At 53.1% G+C, this 11465-nt stretch overlaps 2 protein-coding genes across 2 annotated transcripts in view; one reads left to right on the top strand and one right to left on the bottom strand.

The window, feature by feature from the left end:
- Positions 1 to 4799, bottom strand: part of KIAA0319L (KIAA0319 like) — a 30630-nt gene extending 25831 nt beyond the window's left edge. The window contains exons 1-2 of the mRNA XM_038160557.1: positions 4502 to 4799; positions 3282 to 3448 (exon numbers count right to left, since the gene is read on the bottom strand). Coding sequence (XP_038016485.1) covers positions 3282 to 3423 — 142 coding nt within the window. The 5' untranslated portion in view covers positions 3424 to 3448; positions 4502 to 4799. The remainder of the gene's footprint in view (positions 1 to 3281; positions 3449 to 4501) is intronic.
- Positions 4800 to 5218: 419 nt separating this feature from the next.
- Positions 5219 to 8854, top strand: NCDN (neurochondrin). The gene is made up of 6 exons (XM_038160561.1): positions 5219 to 5354; positions 5719 to 6705; positions 6850 to 7076; positions 7250 to 7474; positions 7695 to 7837; positions 8133 to 8854. Exons 1-6 carry the CDS (start codon positions 5253 to 5255, stop codon positions 8597 to 8599), a joined length of 2151 nt encoding a protein of 716 aa, XP_038016489.1. The 5' UTR covers positions 5219 to 5252; the 3' UTR covers positions 8600 to 8854.
- Positions 8855 to 11465: the final 2611 nt, after the last annotated feature.

Genomic DNA, 11465 nt, shown 5'->3' with positions numbered 1-11465 from the left:
CACCCTGCCATAGTGTTTTTCATTTAAAACCCTCAAACATTTGACATAATTTCTGTTAAGAGTCAAGTCACTTCAGGTCTCAGCTCTGCAGTAAAGCAGCAACTGCTTTGCATATGGATTATTTTTTTTCTTAGCATGAAAATTTTGAGTGCTTGCAGGGATCAATGGATTAAAGGCTTCCAAAATTCAGAGCTCTGCAGATTAAGGACTCCCTAAAAATAGCCTAATGACCTATGGGACTGTTACACTGTGCTGTGATCAGCATCCAAGCGATAATAGGTCATTGGAAGATTACTTTACAAACAGTGTTGCTGGACTGGGAGTGGTGCAGCTGGAGAATATGCTCCAGATCTGGCTCCCTCCCCGTCAAGAATGGAGTTTTTGAACACAACACAAATGGGAAACATTTTTCTCCATTAAAATAAAGTCTGAATTTAAATTACAATATCCTGATTGAGAACGAACTGGAGTTTAGTGACCAAGTCATGGGGGACAGAGCTCCCAGTGGGTGTCTGAACCCACCACTGTGCACAAGGGGGAGAAGATCCTCACTTGAGCACTGAAATGTGTAAAAGAAACTCTGCAAATGTTCAACAGCAAGAGAAGTTGTCACCAGGATCTTTAAAAACCTCAGCACCCTTGTCACACCTCATCAACACACAGCACTTCCTTGGAGAGAGAGCAGACAGGGAATCTGTGTGCCCAGGGCAACAGCCAAGCTCATCACACCTCAAATGCCTGGACTGCCAGTCCCTGGCACTGTCACTGTCACAGGCAGGGACAAGCTCCTGGCACCAACCTGATGGGGGTGGAGTTAGAACAGAATATGGAAGGTGTGTACACACCAAACCCGTGTGTATGCACACACTCTCTCTCCAGACTTAGAGAAACAATAACAAATTCAAGAATTACACCATCTTGTGAATTTCAACAGGATCTCATCCACTCAGATTGACATTTTGCCTGTAAAATTCCCTTTCTGTTAAAGGTGAATCACTGTCACTAATATATCCTCAGCATCAGGGAAATGTGCTGCTTCCCACATTCCTAAAATCCTTCCTCCTCCTCCATCACTGCTCATCCATCTCTCCTCATGTGTCAGGCCTGGCTCACACATACCACTCAAATTAAGGCTTGAGATGGAAGCAGTGAAATTCAGCAGCAGTTTCTAGTATCAGGATTAAAACTGGGGCATACACAGAATGAGGCACATTTAAAAGAAAAACGTTCCCAGGGAAGATATGCCTTGTGACAAACCACCACATAACACAGGTATTATATTTACTCATCTCAAATGTAAAGCCTGGATCCCCAGAAACATCTCCTGTGTTTCTCAGGAACATCCCATCTCGTGTCAGAGCCATGACTTAGCCTGGATGACACAACACTGCCATGCTGAGAACATTCTGCTTCTCTTTTAACACACTGCTAAATCAAGGTTTGAATAGTATTTTGGCTACATTTCATTTCCAGAACTCTGTTAATGGCCACTCGGGACATATTTATTTGAAATTAGCCAGTATGTTCTTCTGAATTGCTGTACGTGGACAGCTTAAAACTGAGGAATGAGTTTTAAGATAACTCTCAGCAATGACAGAAGTGAACAGGCAACTCCCAGCATGCCAGATGTGAATTTTCCACAGAGACATACTGATTTTCACTTTGCATTTTCAGATTCCATGGCCTTTGGTGGGCATCAAACATTCAGACAACTCTACATGCCCCGGGAGAAAACAAAATCTACACTTGCATTGGTCTGTGGAAAGCAGGAACAGTCCTGAGGATGAGTTCCCTCCTAAGCTCAGCACCACACAAGTCACAAGACACCTGCACAGTGGGTGTGCTTAGTCACTTTTCCACACTGTTTTTGTCACATCAGTGGAGAAAACTGCTCTTCCCTGGAACTCAGGAGTTCCTGTCCCAGGGATGCAGCTCGCAGCTTTGCTGAGCAGCAGAATGGAACACACAGGAACAGCTTCTATTAATAACTTCAGGTTTACAGACTTGCCCAGGCAGTTAATCCTGCCTGATAGCAGATTAATGATTAAAGACTTGACTCTGTGGACTTTTTAAAGCTGCCACACAGTCAGTCAGTCAGTCATGTCAACACAGTCCCCCTTGCGTAACTCCACATGACCACGCTCATTTCTAGGCAGCCATAACTCCTCCTCAGCCTCACAAACTCCGCTGCCTGAGTGACACAAACAAGCCCAAAATAACAAAAACTCTGCAATGGAAAAAATGTCCACATCAGGGTTACCATGCCCATATAATTATATTTATTTCTGCACACGCAAAAGCCTTAATTTAATGGACTCTTCACTCATTTAACTGTTGGACTTGATGATCCCAGAGCTGCACTGTTCCAACCTTAACAATTCTGTGAGTCCTGGCTTTAACTCTTCCAAGCAGAGCAGCCCTTAAACACACCAACACTGTCTAGAACACCCTCTAGGAGTCTCACAGGAGCTCTAGCTCTGAACTTCCAAGAAATTACTAAAGCCAGGAAATGCAGGCAGGAGGCTCAGCTGACAAGGAAACACCATTCAAACAAACACACAACCCTTACCAGGAATACAAACATGTTTTTCCAGGGTCTCAATTAGCTGATTAAGATCACCCAGCTCATTAGCTTAATCAAATCTGCCACTGGGAACTATCCAGGAAGGTCCAGTAACACAAGGTCCAGTAACAGATGCCGCATCTGCCTGGAGAACATGTCCACATAACTGGGACACAAAGCAAACCAACCCCCTTCCCAAACCAAACATCACCACAATCCATTAGAGGAAAACTTCCTTCCAAGCCACTAACTTGTTATTTACTTGAGCAGGAGGTTGGTTGCTCCAGTTTGAACAGGAAATAAAAAAAAACTAAACATAACCATTGCGTGTAGGCAAATAAAGACTTCTGACACATTGCTCTTGGGAAGAGCATTAAACATCTTAGGGCTAAAAAACATTCCTGCCTTTCCAGGTTGGTTTCCTGAAATTAAATTGTTTTCCAGATTATCACTTGTCCCTTTTGTCAAAAATTAAGGTCAGAAAAAGCTCTCTCTGAGATACAAGCTACAGTTTTGAGAGACCATTTAGTAACTGCTGAGGGTGGTGCTTTGGTTTCTCAGTTAAAAAAACAACTAAAAATGAAATCAATAAAAAACCAACCCTATAATGTCTACCAGTAAATCAATTCCCTCTTCTCTCAGAGTATTTTAAACAAGTAAAAGGGATAAAGACCATAAAAATCCATACACACAGTCCCAGAGAGAACAGAAGAGTCACCTGCAGAGGAGCACGAGGCACACAGGCAAGTGCACAGGTAGAACAGCTGCAGAACTCCCAGCTCCCTCACAGCTTTTCCCAGGCAGTGTTGGGACAGGAACCGGGTGCTGATGCTGGGCTTGGCTTCCAACCTCTTCTCCATGGCCTTTGTGGGCAGCAGCAGGGTTCTAGAAACACACAGGGCATGAAACACAAAACATCCCGTGGTAATTGAAACGTTCCTGCACAGATCCAGAGAGAGTGCAAAGTGAACAGAGCATTTGTGGAGGAAAAGGAATGTCTTATCAGCTGTGATTAGTCCAGCTGTTGCTAAGGAACTATCAATGCCTGATACCAAAATGAAACCTGTAGTGGCACAGCTCCCAGTGTTGAGTGCAGAGAGCCTTTCCCTTGTGGTTTTCTCCTCCAGACCCCATTTTTCATCTGATATCACAACAGCTGTCCACTGGTTTCCAAACAGGCATTTAGGAAATTTCAATTTCAAATATGCCTGAGGACTGGACACCCAGCAGCAGCACGAGGATAACACAGGCAGGGACAACCCCTGCACATGTGCCCGGCGATGTCACCACAGGCACGATGTCACCACAGGCACGATGTCACCACAGGCACGTCCGTGCTGGCTGGTGCCAGCCAGGAACAGGGAAACGAGAGCACAGCAACGCTGGGAAACTGCGAGCTCACGCCCTGGTTTGCTTCTTGTTTTGCCCCACAGGGCAGAGAGCACCAAACTTCTCTGCCTTTCTAATGCCAAAAGTTATTTAACAGCCCCATATGCTAATTGAATGTAAATTATCTCTGGGTGATGCGGTAGGAGAACATGAGTTATTTCACAGGTAATAAACAGTATGTATTCTAAGGGAGCAATGAGAGCATCATTAGGCACTAAACGGCATTAAATAGGCCGGTTCTGAAGCATCCAAAGGGAATGCTGATCCAGGCAATGCTGTCACAGCCGGATCCAGCACTCACAGCTTCCTACACCTCGAGAATCGCACTCAACCGTCCGCAGCAGAGCACGAACAGACACGGGAGGAAAACTTCACGGGGGAGGATGTAAACACGCGCCCGCTCAGCCAACAGGTCCGTGAGGAAACTTTCCGCCGCCCCGGCCCCCGGTGTCCGCTGCTGCCCGGCCGGAGCCCCAGCACGGAGCCCCCCGGGCCGGGCCCGGGCGCCACGGGAGGCGGCAGCGCTCCGTGCCGCCGGCGCGTACGTACCAAGGGCGCATGGCGAGGCTCGGCGGCTCCTCGGCGGCTCCTCGACGAGCTCAGGCGGGCACCGGGCGCCGGGCACGGCCGCGGCTCCAGCGCGGCGGGCCCGGGGGCACCGCGGCCTCCTGCCCCGCGGCCATGGCGGCGCACGCTCACCCGGAAGCTGAACCGCCGCCTCCCGGCGGCAGGGCTGCGTCCGGCCGTGCGGGCGGCGCCGGGGCTGCGGAGCCGCGGGTCCCCGCCGCTCGCTCCCCCGCCGGTCCCGGTCGCACCGGGCGGGGCGGGCGCGGAGGCCGCGCAGCCACAGGTGATTTGCCCACAGTTCCGCGCGGAGGCGGCGGCTTCGGGCACAGCCCAGCAAGGCCGCACGCGGTTGGCCGGCGGCGCGGAGGCGGCGCGCGGATTGGCTGGAGGGGCAGGCGGGGCAGGCGGCGCGCGGCCGCAGGCGGGGCGCCGTGAGGGAAGGAGCAGGAATCGTGAGGGACGAGGCCGGGGCCGGAGCCGTGAGGGAACAGGGCCGGAGCCGTGAGGGACAGGGCCGAGAGAAGGTGCCGGAGACGTGAAGAACAGGGCCGAGAGAGGGGACCGGAGCCGTGAGGGATGAGGCCGGGGCCGGAGCCGTGAGGGAAGGAGCAGAAACCGTGAGGGACGAGGCCGGGGCTGGAGCCGTGAGGGAAGGGGGCCGGATCCGTGAAGGAAAAGGCCGACGGAAGGCTGCCCGCGTTCCCCTCTAGTCCTTCAGCCGCGCTTCCAGGCCATGGCCTCGGACTCCGGGGACAGGCACGCCACGCTGAAGCGGTGCCTCAGCGTGCTCAGAGATGCGAGCAATGACAGCGAGCAGTTCGCAGCGCTGCTCCTGGTAAGGAACCGTGGGATCGCCTCAGGAGAGGGCAAAGGGGAGGCCAAACACCTTGCTGGACACGGGTGTGTGGGGAGGTGGGGATTGGGAGCTCAGAGTAAAGCTGCTTCAGAGCTTTAAGGTTCCCTTCAACAAAGCAAGAGAGCCTGGCCTTGATCTGGGAGTGTGGAGGGTCAGTCAGTGCTGTCATACTCTTGAAACACGTGGTAAATGTCTGGATTAGCGCTCAGACCAAGTGCCAGCTCACTGGGCACTTTCCTGCACTAAATAAAGTTGTTTTGGATTCTGATTTGCAGCAGGTCCATCCTGTACATGTACCAATTCCTTTTCCTATGCTCATGCTCACTCCTTTTTTGCCTCGTAGGTGACCAAAGCCGTCAGAGCCGGAGAGGTGGATGCCAAGACCCGCCGCCAGATCTTCGACGCGATCGGATTCACATTCCCGACCCGCCTGCTGATCTCCCAGCAGCCCCCAGCCGACTGCCCCCCGCACACCTTCCGTGCCCTCGGCCTCACCCTGCTGGCCTGTTTCTGCACCGACCCAGAGCTAGCTGGGCACTCCCAGATCCTGAACAAAATCCCGACCTTCAATGAGGTCCTGCTGTCCCCCTGCGACCCAGACTGCACATCCATGGTGGATGACGTGTACCAGTGCCTCAGCGCTATCCTGGCCACGGCCAGGGGCCCCAGGGAGTTGGTGACCAAAGGGACAGTGTCTGCCCTGTGCCGGGCCTACCTGAACGGTGGTCACGGCTCTGAGCGTGCCCTCACACTGCTTGTGGGGCTGTTGGCCATAGCAGAGGCCAAGTGCTGGCAGAGAGATGCTCCCCAGCTCCTGGCTGTGCTCAGCAAGCTCTCCAGTGACTTCCTCGAGGCTGAAGACATCACCAAATTTGAGCTGTGTGAGGTTCTGCCTCACTTCATCCCCCTGTCACCTCCTCTCACAGAGAACTCGCAGGGCTCTGAGTGCCTGTGCAGACTTTACAAAGGGCTGGCTGAGGTTTTGGGCAGCAAACTCAGCCAGTCACAGCGGGACCCCGCTCTGAAGCTCGCAGCCAGCCTCGTGCAGGCCTGTGGGGCTGAGTGGATCCCAGCAGGGAGTGCTGGCAGCAAGTTCCTGGCCCTGCTGGTGAACTTGGCGTGTGTGGAGGTCCGCCTGACCCTGGAGGAGCCAGATCCCGTGGAGGTGGAGGGGAAGAAGGAAGTGGTAACAGCCTGCTATGTCCTTATGGAGATGGGGATCCAGGAGTGCCTGAGGGAAGAGAACCCTCTGCTAGAAAATGTGCAGAAAATGCAGCTCGTGAGGGTTATGGAGGAGGCATTTGGAGCTGTAATATTCTACTTGAGACAGGTAATGCAGGGCTTTTAACAAAGAGCAGGTGGTGGGGGTGGCTCTGTGTGGAGCAAACTCTCCCTCTTGTCCCACTGTGGTTTCCAGACCTCTGGTAGTTGATGTACAGTGACAATAATGCGTCACTTTGCTTTCTTCATGCAGGTTAAACAGGAGGAGCTGCAAGATCCTTTTGTCTTTGCCTCCGTTCGAGTCCTTGGAGCTTGGATGGCAGAAGAGACATCGTCCCTCAAGCAGGAAATCTGTGAGCTCTTGCCTTTCCTTGTTGATTATGCCAGGAAGCTTTTCAAGGAGGGCAGCCCAGCTGTGAGTCTTCCCCAAGCAGAGCTGGTCAGCGCCGAGGGCTCTGCCTTACTCCAGGATGCTCTGAGGTGAGCATTTTAAGCACACATTTGTTGCATTTTAGTGCGAACCTGCTCAAATATTTTTTCTATTTTCATTCTCCCTGCAGTGCCACTTCCGTGGGGCTTTCTCCCCTGAGATGGATGTAAATGCAGGGCTTAGACCATTCTACCTCATGCTCCCAGTTTCTTTCCCCTTCCAGATTTCTGCTACCTGGCTTTTGCCATTTGACAGCAGAGGACAGGCCCCGGGACATCCTCATTGCTGAAGGGGCACCAGCGCTGCTGTGTGAGTACTTCCTGCAGCAGTGGGAGGTTCTGACCTCTGAGTCCACGGCCCCAGCGCCTCTGACGAGCACTGAAATGAGTCTGCAGACCATGTGTGGGATTTTCCTTAACCTGGTTGTGACTGCTCCAGACCTGGTCAGGTAACAGAGCTGTAGGAGCTGGCTCCGAGCTTGGCAGTGGGAAGAAAGGGTGCCTTGTGCATCGAGCTTGAGGATCTGTTAACCTGCCATGCTGCAAAGAGATGTCCCTTTTTCAACCCCAATTTCATTATATTTTTGGTGCTCTGTTTAACCCTGACATTCTCAGATGCTTTTGGCTCTGCTCAGGAAATGTGTCAAAAAGGGTTTATTTTCTCTCTAGGCGTGACAAAACCTTTTCCTCCTTGATGGATGTGTTGCTGAAGTCTCTTCCACTTCTGCTGCCCCAGAAGCATCACCTGGTTCTGGCAGCAAACGTTGCCACTCTGGGCCTGATGATGGCCAGGATCCTTGCGGGGTCAGGAGGTAAAGGAGGTTTCCACTGGCAAAGCCCACGTTGTGCTGCATGGCAGAGACCAGGAGCTGGGAAGCTGGGCTGGAGAAAGTAAATAGAAGGGAAACTGGTGCAGTTTGTCATTGGAAAAGCGATCAACCAAAAATGTTTGGGAGCCGGGAATACATGAAACAATCAGCAGGCTGATGTGCTGGGGTGAAGAGATTTCTAGGGCAGGAAGATATTCTGCTCCACACAGCCCCACCACGGGGCCCTTCTCCGAGCGAGCAAACTCTGCATTGTAACATTCATTTCCTTTCTTTCCAGCCCTTCAGGGGACGCGGTGTACCGAGGAGTTTTTTGGCGCTGCCATTCGCTTCCTCTCGCAGGCCCACACGGCGCAGGCCGAGCCCGGCAGCGACGGCCTGGCCGTGGCCGTGTCCCCCGCCTACGCGAGCGCCTGGGACGACATCCGCGAGCTCTGGTTGCTGGCCGTGCAGGCCTGGGCCGGCTGCGTGCCGCTGCTCCCCTGGCTGCCGCGCGCCGCGCTCCGGGCGCAGTGGCCGCAGGGCCTGGCGCAGCTGCTGTCCCGCGTCGCTCCAGCCTCCGTGGACTTGGAGCTCGTCACCGCGTTCCAGGCCGTGCTGGTGGAGCTGGCCAGAGCCAGCCAGCAGTGCAGGGATGTGATCCTGTCCCACCGCGGCACGGAGTGGGCCAATCTGTATGGAATGGCAGCTCTGGAGCAGTGTCTGGCTGAGCAGGGAGGAGCCAGCAGCACTCTAGATGGGAAATGAAGCCAGACGCCTGCGCAAGGTCTGTTTAGTACTTCTGCCGTGCTGTTTCACAAAAAAACCCATTTTAATGACCAAACTTTATAGAACTGGCGTGATGCAGGAGTGCCCAGCATCATCAGCACTGTCCACATCGGTGTGCAGAGCTGCTGCTGCTGCCTCAGAACACTTCACCGTGCCCTTGCTCAACCTGATGTGAGGATTTCTCTGTAAAAACAGCCTGTTTTGTTATTAAAGACATTTTGTTTTTTAAACTCCTCAGTGCTGGGATTTCTTTCTGCCCTGGGCCCTGACAGGATGCTTGCTTCTCCCATTAATATGGTCACAGTAAGCCCTGCAGGTTTTCACCTTATTTTCTCTGAGTCCTGCATATATTAGTAACTACACATAGAACCCTGAAAAAGGCAGGAATGGGAAAATTTTCATTATTAGCACTGGGAATAACTCCTTGTGACTTGAAGATGCTGTGCTGCTGGATGATCCCCCAGTTCATATGCATCCCAAGTTCACACCTAGAAAACCTTCCCAGCCCCACTTGCTTTGCCTGTTTTGCCCCATCAAACACCTGCACAAAGTACATCCATGGGATTTTCTGTTTGCTCCCTCTCACTGCCAGGATGGGATGTACAGGGAGAGATTTCCACTCTTGCAGCATGAAGGATTCAGTCTGCCTCTGCTCCATTTAGGGTGTGAAAGCCAAAATGAGTGAACTCCCCCTTGCTGATTCCCTGCAGACCAAAGAACGTCCTGCTTTACAGAAGAGAAAGGCCACATGTACCGTGGAGTAAACCTCTTGTAGCACCGGCTTGCCAGCTTGGCCTTGCACTTCTCGGGTCCCGCGTTGTCCCGAGGGTATTTCCCAGCGGGAGCGGCTGCGCAGGGTGGCTGCTGAGGCCCATCCGAGCGGCGCTCCCTGCTCCCGCTTTTCCACCAGGTGTCAGCCGAGGAGTTCTCTGGGAGCTGCTGCCTCGCCGGGACCGGCTCTGCCGCCAGCCCGAGGCGTTGATCAGAACTCATTGGAGGGGGGCTGTGGAATCGTCTGATCAAGGGAAAATCAAGCACGAAGCTGCCTCAAAAGGAGGGCTGGCTCTGGGTGTATTCCTGCTTTATACTGTGATTTTGGCTCGCTGCTTTGTTGGAGCGAGTGCCTTGCACAACCGGAGAGGAGGCTGCTGCTCAGGGAAAGTATCTTCAGATCTTTCCAGCTCAGCCCTGAGCAGCCAGTGCAAGCTGGAACAAAGGCAGGTGCTGCCAGCAGAGCAGTGCGAGCCAAACCAGCAAATGAGCCTCGTGGCCTCGGAAAAGAGCAGAACTTTGTGGAGCTGGGCTGGGAGAGGCTCCTCAGCCTGCCGGGAGCACATCCCTGCACCGCAGGGACACAGCAGCAGGAAAAGCTGGGAATACAATGCAGTGGCAGAAAAAACACCCAAACCCTCAAAGCCTTTCCCTTCAAGTGCTCCCAGTCCTGTACGCTCTCTTGCCTCTGGTCAGGGGTGTGGGCTTCCCATTAATGACAGCCACTAATTAGTGCTAATGAGAGATATGACCTGTATCACCAGGAGGATGTTCTGCTATCCCAGCGCAGTGCTGGGCTTGCTGTGGGCAGCTGATCTGGTTTGGCTATGGTTCATTCCCGTGGGCAGTGGTTGGAGCTCCAACACCTGACCAGAGATCCAGCCTGTGCCAGCAGTTCCAGCACTAGCACGGTCCTAACCCACAGGCCTTTGGTTGCTGGCCTTTAATTTCCTGAGAGGCTACCTGGGAGCAAACCAAGAGCCCAGCAGGTTCTCCAGTTTTATCCTTCCCCATCTCAGGGAGTGGGGTTTGGCCACCAGCAGGTGCCTGGAGAGGAGCATCTGCACCTCATTCTCACACTCTTTGGTGTAAAGTCCCCTCAGGCATGAGCAGGACCATCTGTGCCCTGTGCCCAGAGCTGGACCCTCCCTGAGACGCTGATATCTTGTCATGTACTTGTTTCCTTGCATGAAAAAAACACTCTCCCCATGAGCCCCTCACAGCTCTGAGCTGACAGTGGAAGGGGTGAGACACCCACATTTCTCTGGGATGTTACCAGGCTGAATGCCAGCAAAGGGGGCAGAGCTCCTTGAGCACTATCATCGCTCTCTTGTCCCAGGGCACTTTCTAAACATTCTTGGGCAGAGCACCTCCAAAAAGACTGTTTTGCCTTCCCAGGACTGAGTGCTAACAACATGAGCGCCGCATGCTCAGGAGGGGAGGGCTCAGGAGCTGTTGGAAGCCTCCTGCTGTTGGAAGCCTCCTGCCACGTGGGCATCTCCGCTGGCTCCATGTGCCAGTCCACAGGCCCCAGCACGCCCGGCTGGCCCAGCCCACGCAAGGGAGATGGTGCCCTGGCAGCCTGGCCGAGGCTTCAAAGGCTGCAGGGTGTCCTCAGCCACCCCGAGCTTTGCGAGCCCAACCACAGGTTCTGCCTCTGGCAGCTGGCATCCATGGGCACTGATGATCTGGTGCCAGAGAGGTGGATGTGGCATCATCTAACATCCCCTCTCTGCCAGTGTTTGAGATCCCAGCACGGAGTGGGATTGCAGCCAGCAACACCCAAAGCAAGCTGTGCTTTATCTCCCAGTGCCTTTCCAACACCAGGGCAAGCTCTCCAGGAGCAAGATGATTGTTCACTGTGCTCCAACGAGATGGACAAGGCCCCAGAGGAGCAGATCCACATTCTGTTTCTCTTTGACAGCTTAAATGTCATAATGCCATTGCAAACCTCACCATGGTATAGTTATCTTACAGCATTTATTCATCTCACCCCAAAAGCCCTGGCAATAAAATTAAATATTTCATAAAGTTGTTATTTGGCTGCTGTGCTGCCAGAGCCCAGTGCAGCCCC

This window comes from Motacilla alba, chromosome 23 (genome assembly GCF_015832195.1).
Source record: "Motacilla alba alba isolate MOTALB_02 chromosome 23, Motacilla_alba_V1.0_pri, whole genome shotgun sequence".
Lineage (NCBI taxonomy): Eukaryota > Metazoa > Chordata > Aves > Passeriformes > Motacillidae > Motacilla > Motacilla alba.
Note: the sequence above shows the minus strand (reverse complement) of the source record. Positions and strands in the feature narration are given on the sequence as shown.

Bases quoted from the DNA above. Each gene is read 5' to 3' on its own strand.
- NCDN (XM_038160561.1), top strand. From the start codon at position 5,253: ATGGCCTCGGACTCCGGGGACAGGCACGCCACGCTGAAGCGGTGCCTC. The intron at 6,706-6,849 runs GTAATGCAGGGC...TTCTTCATGCAG, and splicing joins TAATATTCTACTTGAGACAG to GTTAAACAGGAGGAGCTGCA. The intron at 7,838-8,132 runs GTAAAGGAGGTT...CTTTCTTTCCAG, and splicing joins GATCCTTGCGGGGTCAGGAG to CCCTTCAGGGGACGCGGTGT.